The sequence below is a fragment of the Acipenser ruthenus genome, chromosome 45 (assembly GCF_902713425.1).
Source record: "Acipenser ruthenus chromosome 45, fAciRut3.2 maternal haplotype, whole genome shotgun sequence".
Lineage (NCBI taxonomy): Eukaryota > Metazoa > Chordata > Actinopteri > Acipenseriformes > Acipenseridae > Acipenser > Acipenser ruthenus.
Genome location: NC_081233.1, coordinates 4,093,505 through 4,108,697, shown reverse-complemented (window position 1 = coordinate 4,108,697; position 15,193 = coordinate 4,093,505). Strand labels below are relative to the sequence as shown.

Genomic DNA, 15,193 nt, shown 5'->3' with positions numbered 1-15,193 from the left:
TACTGAGACCTGTCCCCTTCATACTGAGACCTGTCCACTTCATACTGAGGCCAATCACTCCCTCCTGAAACCTGTAAACTTTATATTGATACCAGTGCACTGGCCAAAAATTATCCCCTGAGGCTATTATACTTTACACAGAGGCCAGTCAGTACTCCTTGAAAGTAACCCCATATAGCCAAATACAATCTCAGACAAGCTGGTACATCATACAGGAATTATATTAAAAGGTTTTCATCTCTTTAATCCAGGCCTTGTCCCACAGCCCCAGGAAGTCTGTAGTTTCATAAATGTGTACAGCATTTACATTGTTCACGTCCTTTTGGTTTCCTCAGGTGAACTTCCTGCGGGAGGGCTGTGGGGATGATAAGATCTGTCAGAGTAACCTGCAGCTGAGCTATCGCTTCGGAACTCGCGCCACGACTACTGACCTCTTCACACCACTAGCTGTGTGAGTCTGTGGGACAGAAAAGCATTATTTAACAATGTGTATCCATTGTACTCCAGCTAATGAGTGCTTGTGGTAGTTTTTTTCTGTCTAAAGACATGTCACAAGTACAAAAACAGCCATGCTATCTTAGTCCAGACATATAAAAGACATACACATATAAATAAGGATCAGCCCTGAATTGTAATGCAAAAGTGATTAAGTTAAGCAAAACACAACTGAGGCAAACTTGGCACCATTGTGCTTTGTTTAACACTCTAGCATACACATACAAAGATATATTACACGTTAACTACATGTTCTTGTTTTTCTTGTTCTTGTTGAAGAGGCAAAACATATAGTAAATGAAGACTGATCTTCATTAAACTCAGCCAACTGGCAGGGATTGAAATGAACTATGGAATTACGATTAAATTAACCAAGAGCCAATCTGTAGCTACTACAGTTCCTACTGCAATACAAACGACGGCACCTGGACATTTAAATAATTTACCTTATGAGGATCCAAAAACCACAACTGGTCACCACAGAAGGACATTGTGGCCCTGGAGAGAGTCCAGCAAACAGCAAATAGACTTATCCCAGGCCTTAAAGGAAATAGTTCTGAAGACTGAGGGAACTGATTGCATTTAGTTTAGAACAAAGAAGAATTAGGGGGGTGTGACTGAAGTCTTCAAAATCTTAAAAATTTGACAGTTAACGCAAGATAACCCAGACCAATACTGTAAGTACAGCACAAACACCAAGACCAGAGGACACAGCTGAAAGCAGAGATACCCTTATAAAAGTGTCCCATAGTAAAATGATAGAAAGGTGTAATAAACATAGTGAAAGCATTGTAAAACATACAGTAAGTAGGCATTGTAAAGCCCAGAGAGGTATGTTAAAGCATATTGAGAAACTGCTAAATTACTGTGCACATTTACTGTGGTGAATTTTTATAAGGGTAGAACAGAAGGTCGGAGACGCTTCTTCACACAGAGTGGTGAGGGGATGGAATGGGCTGCCTAGTCATGCTGTTGAAGGAGGCACTTCTTCACACAGAGTGGTGAGGGGATGGAATGGGCTGCCTAGTCATGCTGTTGAAGGAGACACTTCTTCACAGAGAGTGGTGAGGGTGTGGAATGGGCTGCCTAGTCATGCTGTTGAAGGAGACACTTCTTCACACAGAGTGGTGAGGTGATGGAATGGGTTGCCTAGTCATGTTGTTGAAGGAGACACTTCACACAGAGTGGTGAGGTGATGGAATGGGTCACCTAGTCATGCTGTTGAAGGAGACACTTCTTCACAGAGATTTGTTAGGGTGTGGAATGGGTTGCCTAGTCATGTTGTTGAAGGAGACACTTCTTCACACAGAGTGGTGAGGTGATGGAATGGGTCACCTAGTCATGCTGTTGAAGGAGACACTTCTTCACAGAGATTTGTTAGGGTGTGGAATGGGTTGCCTAGTCATGTTGTTGAAGGAGACACTTCTTCACAGAGAGTGGTTAGGGTGTGAAATGGGTCACCTAGTCATGCTGTTGATGCAGAATCACTGGGAATCTTTTAAAACCTGAGGTCAATCAGCTACTAGGAACTAAGCATTGATGGTCCAAATGGCCTCCTCTCGTTTGGTAAATGTTCTTCTGTTCTTCAGTGTAATCCTGCCTTTTTGTTCTTTCATATTAGACCCCTCTCTCTGTCTATCCACAGTGATATGGAAGGCATGCCTGTCTTCTCACTCAGTGACCAAAAGACTGTGGCTCTAGAGGTCACTGTCACCAACCTGCCCTCTGACCCCAGGCAATCCCAGAAGGATGGAGACGATGCCCACGCTGCTCAACTGCTGGTGGGCGTGCCAGAGACACTGTCCTACAGCGGCTTCCGAGGACCCCAGGTACTCAACGCTGTGTGCCCACACACACACACAAACACACACACATCACAACACTGTACACACACACACACACACACACACACACACGCACACACACACAAACAAACACACAGGCGCACACACACACGCACACACACAAACACACAAAAACACACACACACAAACACAAACACACACATTACTACACTGTACACACATACATACACATCACAACACTGTACACACACACACACACACACACACACATCAAAACACTGTACACACACACACACACACACACATCAAAACACTGTACACACACACACACATCACAACACTGTCGTACTGGGCCTTAAACTAATTAACAAAATAGTTCCATAAATTTTCTCTGTAATGAACATTCATTCATTAACAGATCGCAAATGTGCAGTTTTGAAAGAATCCATGTTTTAAAATATCTGATACTACACTAAATTGAATAAATCTCTGTTTACAAGCCGTGCTTTTAGACTCTTGCACTTCCTGGGTCACCTGGAAGGTGAAATTGTCCCCACCCTTTCACTGGCTTCTTTCTGTCAATAACCAATCAGCTACTTCCCTTTCTGACTGACATGCTTTCAGACAGTAACATGACCCAGAAGACACTGCTGGTGTAAAATGACCCAGGAAGTAAAGCAGCAAGAGATCTATTTGAGGGGCAGGCAAGCTGTGGGGAATTTCTTTAACCTAGTCCAGTACCAGGTGTCATGTTTTAAAACTGAACATTTGAGATCTATGTAGCAAACAGAAGTGGAAAATGTGTAAGATTTGTGGAATTAATGTGTTAGTTACACTTATTTAAAAGATAGAACAAATGCAGTAATGTGTAGAAAATTCAACAATTCTCTCACCTATATCATTATTTTTTTCCAATTCTTATTTTGGTTCCATTTTAATCACATCCTTGAAACTTACTTTTAAAAAGCTTGTAAGGCTCATTGCAATATCTGCTAAAGACTATCACAAGATGCTTCTTGTTAGTTCCCCGCAAGGGCTTTTTGCATCATTAATGCAAGACTAAAGGTAAGAGAGTGAGACTGATTTGATTATTAGTTTCACTTTTAGACCTGTGTGAGCTGCCCTGCTGACAATCACATTGTGATTGTGTGAGGCATATTTATTAATTAAGTTTTGGTCTTGGGTAAGCATGGTCCATCACAGATTTCAAGTAAAAATATATTATTAAATTACTATAAATCTATATTTTTACTTAAAACACATGACATCTTTCATGAGGAAGCCTTGCCAAGTGTTCTGTTCATTGCTCTAATTTCATTGTTCTAATAATTTTAAAATTGATCAGTTAGTGGCCACTACCTTTTCATTGCCTATATAATAATAGGGCTATGGGGGTTTCAGAATGAGAGAAGTGAGGACTAGCGTAGTTTTATTGGCTTATTCGTGATAGAGTTGGTTTTGGTCGTGCTCGCTTTCCCTACTTGTCCGCTGTTCAGAGTAATGTCACCTTCTAGCTACATGTTGCGGCTTCACTGCAAATAAAAAAGGCCAACAAGATGCTCGGATATATTGTGAGAAGTGTTGAATTGAAATCAAGGGAAGTAATGTTAAAACTTTACAATGCATTAGTAAGACCTCACCTAGAATATTGTGTTCAGTTCTGGTCACCTCATTACAAAAAGGATATTGCTGCTCTAGAAAGAGTGCAAAGAAGAGCAACCAGATTTATCCCGGGTTTAAAAGGTATGTCATATGCAGACAGGCTAAGAATTGAATCTATTCAGTCTTGAACAAAGAAGACTACGCGGCGATCTGATTCAAGCATTCAGAATTCTAAAAGGTATTGACAATGTCGACCCAGGGGACTTTTCCGACCTGAAAAAAAGAAACAAGGACCAGGGGTCACAAATGGAGATTAGATAAAGGGGCATTCAGAACAGAAGATAGGAGGCACTTTTTTACACAAAGAATTGTGAGAGGCTGGAACCAACTCCCCAGTAATGTTGTTGAAGCTGACACCCTGGGATCCTTCAAGAAGCTGCTTGATGAGATTCTGGGATCAATAAGCTACTAACAACCAAATGAGCAAGATGGGCTGAATGGCATCCTCTCGTTTGTAAACTTTCTTATGTTCTTATAAATGAACAGTCAAATGCTGCAAATCTATAATTGTTTGTGAGCAGTTTATTACGTGATGTTTGTGTTTGGAAACAAACCTAATCACAATATATTAGTATTATGAATATATATATATATATATATATATATATATATATATATATATATATATATATATATATATATTTAACATAGTAAGGGCTCAGTATGTAAATAGTTTGGGTGATGTTTGTGTTTTGGTGGTGGTTGGCAGGGACGGGGTTAATTCCTCTCCCTGCCAAAAACATGTGAGAATGTGACTGTTCCCAAACTTGGTAATTGGTGTTGATTGGGAACAGCCACAAACTATAAAAGAGAGCTTACAGCTCCATTAGAGAGAGATCACCAGGGAGCTGGTAGGAGAAGTGGTTGGTTGTGTAAAAAAAAAAAAAAAAAAGGAGGAGGTAAATCGTGTGTATTGTGTTGGTGTTATATGTCAGGTAAACAGCTTAGCTGTCCTGCACGTTAGACAGGGACCTGCATGTGTGTATAGTGAGGCTCTACGTTTGAGCTAGGCTTTTGTTTTGTTTCATTTTGTTTGTTTTGTTGTGAATAAAAGTGAGCAGAAGTGCTTAAAATCAAAGTTTTTATCTCTGGGTCACGTTTTTAAAGGGGCACGAACCCAAAGGTACGGTCAGCTTGTTCACAATATATATATATATATATATATATATATATATATATATATACAGTGCTCCCTCACTATAACGTGGGTCTCGGGGGACACACAATATGAGTGTTATAACTGAAGAGCGTTATAAACGGGGGAGGGGTTGGGGGGCACCGCCGGACACATCTGACTAAAATACAAAATAAAATAACTCTCTCTCTATAATGCACATATAGTGAATTAAAGCACCATGTAATCAACGCTAACTTTATTTTTTACAAAAAAAAAAAAAAAATAACATTCCCACTCGAGAATCATTTAATGAACAGTTTTTAAACTATAAATAGCCTGGCTACACGGCGGTCGGGAGTTCAGTTTGAAGCGCCTCGTCTCCCGGAGAAAGCCGCAGCTCCTCTCGCAGCAAAAAAGTAAATAGATTAGGAAAGATAACCACATAGTAGGCCTAATATTTATTTAGTTATAAAGTGAATGCGGAGTAAGATGTCTGTGTTATAAAGTGCCAGTGCAATGTAATAGCCTAGATTCGAACCGGCAACATCCAGGCTATAGGGATGCAACGTCCAGGCTATAGGGTGCAACGTCCAGGCTATAGGGTGCAACGTCCAGGCTATAGGGTGCATCCTGCACTCCACGCTTAGTGCCTTTACCGGATGCGCCATTCGGGAGTGTGGTGGGCTATGGAAGGAAGTGACGGAGACAGGCAGCCAATGAGGTACAACCTGCGCACCAGCAAGGCAGGGCTGGGCAGGGTTTTATTAATATTCTGTATTGCACAAACAAAAATAAGAAACCCCCTGGAATACTAGCAATAGTAATCAAGGGTTGAAATAAAAACAGTAAATAGAACAGTCCCGCACTACACAGAGACGCAAAAGTTAAAACAAAACATTCACGTGGTTCATCCACACGGTGGCAACCGGTGTCCTCCAGCTGCTGCCCCAGCTCCCTCCTGAGGCTTCACAAACCCAAAGGCACAGAAGGAACTGTGCTGCAAATCCGCCCAGGTATCCAAAGGGGTAGGGAAAGCAAGGGAAAACAAACGCACAGCTCTTCAAGGATCTGCAAACACAGGACTTCAGTGGTGAAAAGAAATAAATGAAAAACAAACAAACCAGCACGTCTCTTGCAGGTGTTAATCCAGCACAGCCAACCTAAATGGCAGAACCCCACAGCCTAAATAGTGCCGAGCCCCACCCCAACAATCATCAAAGGCAGCACAGCTGATTGCAATAATGGGGCTCAACCATGAGGGCCTGCCCCAAGTTAAGATGGCCGCCACCACTGCGGCTTCTGCCCCAACCATTACTCAGCCTTTCTCCTCTGTCTTGGCCCTCTGTGCACAGCGCTGCCAGTAGTCGGGAGGGTGAATTACAAGAGGGACTCCTTTCACTCCTGTCACAGGGAGCCTTGAGTTATTTCAGCGTAAAAAAAACCTCTTCATTAATTTGCCAAAACAAATTTATTTGTGATTCTGTAACTTAAAAACTACTTCACGGATTTCCAGAAACTTGAACAAAAAAATGATCCGTCACACGGACACAGTGCATATGAAATGACGTCTTGATCTGTTTTGAAACGGCCGAGAAAACATACCCCTCAAAATCAAGTTTAATAAACAAGGCCCTGACAGCTGCTCTTACCTGTAATGCTGCTATCATGATATCATAAAAAGAAAATTAAGGAAAGCTAAATAGATTTGAGAGGAGAGAACTGGAGATCGAGTGAGATCTTAATTGTGAAATATGATCTGGTACAGTTATGTTATTTTGTTAATTCCAAATGGGCTATCAGTATCAGTTGTACTATCGATTGTTCCTCTCTTGTCTTTTTCTTTCTTCTTTTGGTAGTATATAAGACTGATATAAGACTGACATGCATGCATGCAAATTACAGTCATGGTGGTGTTGACTGAAGTGCTAGAAGACTGGTGTGGGTCTGGACGACCAATACTCACATCATATCCATGTTGTTCAATATATACTGCTCTGTAAATTTCTTACAATACATAATATAAAACCAGGTAGTGGTTTGGCAGTCAAACATACCTGTTAGTTTGCAACAAAATCTTGTGTTGTACGTTTGATGACTGTGGCAATGTTAGCCTGTGGGCAGGTTGTGTAGTTTATGGGAATCACTCACTGCAATTTTCTTACTCTGCTTTGATCTCCTCTGCAGGATAAACAGCTAGTCTGTGCAGCAAATCCGAATGGATCTTATGCAGAATGCGAGCTGGGGAATCCAATGAAGAGAAATGCCAAGGTAATGTGATGTGTATTTAAAGGTGCTTATAAAGTAATGTAGGCGTCCTTGTTTACTGCAGCTGTTCTAATGTGTGCTGTCCTGTGAGGCTGACTCCCGATCCAGGCTTCTCCATTGGGGAAGGGCGCGAATGGCTTGCATCTGGGTTGATGTTAATTAGACCTTGCTGTTGTATAACTGACCAGACCTGGTAACCCTAACTTTTTAACTCTGAATAAACTATTGTTAAATATACACTTTCAGTAAGCTATTTGATTTAAATAGACTATTTATTAGTGTAACAGGGTACTTGCTGTGGGTGCGTGCATTCGCTGCTGAGTGACAGGCAAGAGATCGAGACAGAGGTTGAAGTTGACACGCCCCACAGGCTCGCAGGTTTATTTACACGCACACACACACACAGTGAGAACAGCTCACGTGACACTACCAACCATGGAGGCTCACTGAGGACAAAAAGCAAAATAAACACAATACAAAAAACTATAAAATAAAAGGTGCCGTAAAAACGGCGTGCACTACTCCCTAATGCATGGAGGTCCCGCTTGCTCACCTCGCTATACTTTATGGGGATCTACCATCCCTGAACTAATCTTTATGTACCAACACACACCCCGACTCCGGCCGTCGGCGGTTTTGGCTTCTTCTTTTGGCTCCGATCCCGGTTCACCATCACGGCGATCGGAGGATTTCAGCAACTTATTTCGGTCTCTATGGACGATCTTCAGCCCGTTGTCCGTGGCTTTGCAGCAGCCCCGAGGTGAACAAACAGGACCTCTTTATACCTGACGCCCCGCTGAAACACACCTACCCGCTGATTATCCACAGCTGGCAATCACACACAGCAGGCAGGCTCTCCCAGGAGCATCAGGTACTTCATTAATCATTTATAACAATTACACACATTTACACAATCCTATTTACAATATATACACAAAACCCCTCTTCATGTGCAGGGCTACTGCCCTGCTACATACCTCCCCCCTTGTGCAAAGCACAGATGGCCGCCACTGGCCACCTCCCTCCTTGATTGACGTCTCTCTGTGTGGGTGGGAGTTACAACTGGGCAGGAGGGTACATTGGGTCTTCATGTGGGCCACTCTTTCCATCCCGGTGCCCCCTTAAAAGGGACCGAGGACCGGTGACAGGAGACCCTGACACCGTGGATAGGGCGACCGGAGCGCAGGCTGGTGACCGGGCAGCTGCAGCTGCAGGCAGAGGCGAGAGCCCCTGTAAAAGTGTAGTGACATCTGGTTCACCAGGGGGAGTGAAACAGGAATTTGGGCGAACGACTGTGCCTGGTGGTACCACGACCTGGGACCCAGGCCCAGCGATGAGAGGTCCAGACACGACGGTGGGGTGTCTGGGAGCACGGGCTGAGGGAGCTGACCCTTAGGCGCCGGAATGGAGCGCAGGGGTGGAGGTCGGGGCTGTGGTGGATTTGGTCACCACGACTCCTCCACCATAAAAACCTGTCGCTTCTCTCCTTCGTCACTGTCGGGGATGGCAGCACCTCCTCATCAGGCTGTTGGACGGTAGCTCCTCCTCCTCCTCCTATAACAATTACACACATGTACGCAATCCTATTTACAACATATACACAAAACCCACTCTTCATGTATTAGGTTGACACTTTCAGTGCTTTTATTTCTCTAATTGTTCGGAGAAACACAACTGTCATCACCGAGACGCACAGAGAGCAATTCAGCACTTGGCAGACAGGGAGTAGCTGTGCACCAAGAGGCAGCGAGATACCTGACCGGAAAATTAAACCACACCGGCAATCCGACCAATTGTATTGACGCTGGGTGGCTCGGCAACCAGCAGCCGAGATTCAGTTTAGGCTGCTGGTTTTTTATTAGCTTTTTAACATAGCTCCCAGCCCTGAAGACATTGGCTTTTACAAGAACATAGCTCCCAGCCCTGAAGACATTGGCTTTTACAAGAACATAGCTCCCAGCCCTGAAGACATTGGCTTTTACAAGAACATAGCTCCCAGCCCTGAAGACATTGGCTTTTATCACTATGCCATGGAACCATTTTCTTCACTTAGGTAAACTCTGAAATATCATTCCCATGTGTAATATACAAAATGCAGAGGCATTGTGGATGAACTGAAAAAACATAAACTTATTTTTATCATAAGATGGACTAATAATGATAATAAACACTGTAATACAATGTAGAACATTATGTCTTACTGTCTTGGTTTCATTGTGGTAAAAAAAAAAAAGGAAATTCAAATAAGGTGATAATGGCTCTTGAACCATATTCAAGTGAGTTACAGCAAATACTTTTTGGAAACCTGGAAGAAACTTACTTTTTCACGGAGTTCAAGGCCTACTATTTTTCTGGACTCTTTTCTGAGATGACATTATTAATACAAGCGTCTCTAGTTGCTGTAGCAAAAGGGGCACTGCGGCCATAATTGCTGTGAACAGACATACAATTTGTATGGCCATTGCAGCAATTGAGAATGGCCAGTGTTAATTTCGAGCCATGTTTATATATTCTTGTTAATTTATTGTTAAAACGAACTCAGATTAAATGAATTTCCTGATAGAATGAATTTTTTACAACGTCCCGGACAAATTTAGCATTTGCTTATTGTAAATTTTCCTGTTAGTGCCAATTATTTTGGAGCCCTCCTGTGAATAAAAACTAAACGCCCTAGTTCGAGTAGCTGAGTGTAAAGGATATTGGGAAATGTATTAACTTGCATCCACATTAGCGCCTCTGTACTATATTGTAGTGCTGTTTGGGGACTACAAATCCCATGATGCATTTCGAGTTGCTCATGCAGCAATGTGCACTATCGTTGCAGACAAAAGTGGAGTTGTTGAAAGCGGTGGATAATTCACCACCACACAAGAGCAAGAAAGATGTTGCTGTAGATCTCAAAACATCCCATTATGAAAAACTGGGATACAATAATACAGGCCTATGAAGAACAGACTGTGGATGCGACGGCAGCGTTTCCCATTTCCTCAATACCTTGCTGTTGAGTCCACTTGCTCTTGTGGTTTAAAAATGCACCTGATCAGAATGGAACATACAGGTTTCAAGTGCAGTTCATTTGCAATTAATAGTTTTTAAAAAATCACTTGAACATATTTTCAATAAAATCCACAGTACATTGTACTGTAATTGAAATTTGATTTCAGTGTTACTGTAATTTCAGTAAAAACTGACAGAATGTATATGGCTTTAGACTCTCGGTAATGATTAGGAAGTAGTGGGTGATGCTATTTTTATTTATATATACAAGCTCTTATAGTGTTATAAGGTTTGGAATCAGCTAATTATTTACAGCATGAGTAGGGGTGGAGATTGTATTGCCCATTTTTCCTCACTCAGACCCCTTACATACTAAATATCTTGATATCCCTAAATAGAAAATGATATTCTCTTAAAAATATGCAAGCGATTTTAATGAACAGTCTCCCTCAAGTGCTATCAATGCGGCATGACTCTTCATTTTACGCTCAAAACTAGGTTTGTGGCTCAGGACTGCCAAGGACAACACTACACTGAATATTAGTTTAGTTTAGTGTATTCGCTGTGTGCTTGCAGGGTCAGCACAGGTACTTGTAAATGCTACATTGTAGAATATTTCCTTTTTGAATGACGCAGCGCTATGCTTTGTGTTCAATTATTTACCAGAAGCAAACTAAACTGGCTGCCAGGTTCCTAAATGCAACAATCAGACAAACGTTTGCTGTGTTTAATTTGAAGTGATAAAAATATGTATATTTACACCGTTCTTTCAGAAATTAGAATTTCTACAGGGAACTACATATTACACGGTCAATGGGTACAGTTCATGGAAATCGTGAACGTGATAACTGTGAAAAAAATACTGCCTAAATTATAACTCCAGCCAAAATACAAATTTTGATGTACAAAGAAAAAAATGTGTCCTTGTGGTGATAAAGTAATTGTAACATAAATCCTTAATCTCAAGACAAGCAAACATGTATTTGGATACCTTCTCAACACGCCTTTAGCCATGTATTAACAATACCTTTCTATAATGATCTGGGGTTTTACCACAATATCCTTCTATATCACCATCAAAACGTTAGGTTACTTTCCGTAACCCTGGTTCCCTGAAAGAGAAGACGACAACCAACGATAGGTAACTCGGTAGGCAGGATCGAGGACGTCACCCCAGGAAGGGGCCTATCGGCAGCTCTGATATAAAGAGCTCAGTGAATACCTACCAATAGGAAGGCATATCCCATAAGCAATGTTTTGGTGGTTATCTTCGAATTGAAAGGGAACTACATTCATATCCAAGTACAATCAAAAGTTAGACTTAAACATATGAATATATATTTTACAGTAATCATAGAATTCTGGCTGTACATATGATTGATTCATTCGGCATATGATTTAAGGTTTAGACAATATTCAACTTTTATTTAATTCAATGTTATCATATATATATATATATATATATATATATATATATATATATATATATATATATATATATATATATATATATATTTTTTTTTTAATTTAGTCGTTGCCAATTATTTTTTATTATTTTCTCCCAATTTGGAATGGACAATTATTTTTTATGCTCAGCTCACCGCTACCACCCCCGTGCTGACTTGGGAGGGTGAAGATGAACACACGCTGTACTCCGAAGCGTGTGCCGTCAGCCGACCTCTTTTTTTCACACTGCAGACTCACCATGCAGCCACCCAAGAGCTACAGTGTCGGAGGACAACACAGCTCTCAGGCAGCTTACCGGAAAGCCCACAGGCGCCCGGCCAGACTCCAGGGGTTGCTGGTGCACGGTGAGCTGAGGACATCCTGGCCGACCTAAACTTAGAAACCTGAGATCTGAAGTATAGTCCTCTCGATTCAAGATTGGTAAAGAAAAAACAAGATGGCCATTTCTTCAGGACTCCATGTCCCACAATGCAACAAGGCCTGTAGCAAGGAAGCAGCAATTCAAGCAGATTTAAAAAACACTTAGTATTAAGTAACTTTAGTATTCTTCTGTTTACTTTAGCATACTTTTAGATTTAGTAGCAACAAAGTCTTTTTTTATTGATCATTTAAATTAAGATCTTTTCTTCAGTAAGTCGTTTTCAGCAGCTATGTTTTAGTTTTCATGATTAGAAAGTTACAGTGATTTTGTTGAGTCTTCTCAGTGATTCAGTCCAATTGTACACACTTAGATGTTTCCTTGTTGCTTTTCTAAGAGTTGTATTGTCTTTTGATTTGATTTGTTTGAGAGAGTTTCCCTTGGAGAGAGAGATCGATTTTCCATGCTGCAAGCATTTTTATAACATTTGAGAATAGGTGTATGTGACAGAGAAAGAATGAATCTTGGTTATAAATCTCCCTCCCGACCTGTGAGTGCACTGTGTAAAGGGAACAGAGAGGATGGTCTGAAAGTTCATTCCAGGGAAAGGTGGAAGTCAGTCATCTAAAAAGGGAGCGGAGTCACAGTACAAGTCATTGCCCCAGACGGGAGGCGTTGGCAATCGCGGATTGGAGGAAAAGTGATTGAACTCGCTAACCAAGGGGGCGTGGTTGAAGGTACAATAGGTGATGTGGTCCAGTGAACTGCTCCTTTGTTGTGGTTGCGAGAGAACCACTGAAGGACCGTGATACAACCGTGAGTGTTTTTAGTGTATTGTTTTGTCATACTAATTGTAAACGTTTGTTCTTGTTAGCCGGCTAACATGTACCAGGAGCTGTCGCTAAAGGCCAGCACCAACCCGGACAGCACTGCACTACTGTTCACTAATAAATTGTATTTCACGTTAGCAATCAGTCTGGACTGAACCCCGTGGTTTCACTGTGCAGTTCACATTATTATTATTATTATTATTATTATTATTATTATTATTATTATTATTATTATTATTTATTTCTTAGCAGACGCCCTTATCCAGGGCGACTTACAATCGTAAGCAAATACATTTCAAGTGTTACAATACAAGTAATACAATAAGAGCAAGAAATACAATAACTTTTGTTCAAGCAAAGTACAAGTGTGACAAACCACAATTCAATAATACAGCAGATAATAGTGATAGTTACATCAGGATGTGATTAAATACAAAGTACTACAGGTTAAACACTTGGCAGATTACAGTACATTGTACACAGTACAGTAGATTACATTGCTGTGTATTGCCAGGGATTATTATTTATGGCAGCCAAACGACCCAGATTATAAAACAAATAAAGGATTGTTTGGACTGTGAACTTTGTTGTCTGTCATCTGTTTAAGCATTGCATCACATCTACACCTGCGCACTACAAACCACTTTGCCACAGTTTATCTGTCAGATTATTGTCATTCAATTGGTTGACTCTGCTAGTCATTCCATTGGTAAACTCTCCATCAGGTCATTTAAACAAAAGATCGTAAATTACAGAAAATGCATTCAGTTAAAAATACTCTTTTGTGAAATAACTTTTGCTAAGTTATTCATTTTTACTTGATAATTACATTTATCCAAAAAGGATATTGCTGCTCTAGAAAGAGTGCAAAGAAGAGCAACCAGAATTATCCCGGGTTTAAAAGGCACGTTATATGCAGACAGGCTAAAAGAATTGAATCTATTCAGTCTTGAATAAAGAAGACTAGGTGGCGATCTGATTCAAACATTCAAAATCCTAAAAGGTATAGACAATGTCGACCCAGGTGATTTCTTTGACCTGAAAAAAAGAAACAAGGACCATGGGTCACAAATGGAGATTAGATAAAGGGTCATTCAGAACAGAAAATAGGAGACACTTTTTCACAGAGAATTGTGAGGGTCTGGAACCAACTCCCCAGTAATGTAGTTGAAGCTGACACCCTGGGATCCTTCAAGAAGCTGCTTGATGAGATTCTGGGATCAATAAGCTACTAACAACCAAACGAGCAAGATGGTCTGAATGGCCTCCTCTCGTTTGTAAACTTTCTTATGTTCTTATGTTCTTCTTATTTCTATTTTCCTGATGTGATTCCACACAATGAAGTACCAAAATAAATCCTGTAAGTCCCATAATTATCATTCTAATGAATTAATTAGATTTTAATCCATTTCCTGAATGAATTAAAGAGTTCACAAGAATACTGTTTTTATAACAGTTTACATATTTTCCCATTAAAACAATGTTAATTTAATTCAAAACTGAACCATCTCCATTGTCTACTAGATGGCAGTATTACTATATTTTTGATGGCTCTCATATTGAAAACACACTTGGAGACACGATGTCTCCTAAGAACTTTACACGGTCCTGTTATCAGTTTCAAGATACAAGGTGTTAAACAAAATCTGTTTGAAGTTCGATACTTAGTTCTGATAACAATCTAAACGTTCTTGACAAGGTCAAGCCTAGCCAATCTTCACAGCAGGGATTTAGCTTACCAAATGGCATTCTTTGCCCTAGATGAAATGGTCAAGATCTCATAGGAACTGTACTTTTTATATCACATCCTCCTACTTGCATTGCAGAGGAGGAGGCTGTGTGGTCCAGTGGTTAAAGAAAGGGGCTTGTAACTAGGAGGTCCCAGGTTCAAATTCCACCTCAGCCACTGACTTATTGTGTGACCCTGAGCAAATCACTTAACCTCCTTGTGCTCCGTCTTTCGGGTGGGACATAACTGTAAGTGATTCTGCAGCTGATGCATAGTTCACACACCCTAGTCTCTGTAAGTCGCCTTGGATAAAGGCGTCTGCTAAATAAACAAATAATAATAACAATTGAATTCTATCTCCGTATAATAAACTTTGCAACTATCACACGAACAAAATGAAAAAACACACGGTATAAAACCAATACATTTACTGTTATTTCCACAGGTGATATCAAATAATAAATATAT

General features: G+C 40.7%; 1 protein-coding gene across 5 annotated transcripts in view; it reads left to right on the top strand.

Annotated features, from left to right (window-relative positions):
* The window catches only part of LOC117401129 (integrin alpha-7), a 138,416-nt gene that overhangs the window by 80,170 nt on the left and 43,053 nt on the right, over nucleotides 1–15,193 (top strand). For all 5 annotated transcript variants that reach the window (XM_059013486.1, XM_059013490.1, XM_059013487.1 and 2 more), the window contains 3 exons: nucleotides 336–451; nucleotides 2,141–2,324; nucleotides 7,264–7,347. In XM_059013486.1, coding sequence (XP_058869469.1) covers nucleotides 336–451; nucleotides 2,141–2,324; nucleotides 7,264–7,347 — 384 coding nt within the window. The remainder of the gene's footprint in view (nucleotides 1–335; nucleotides 452–2,140; nucleotides 2,325–7,263; nucleotides 7,348–15,193) is intronic.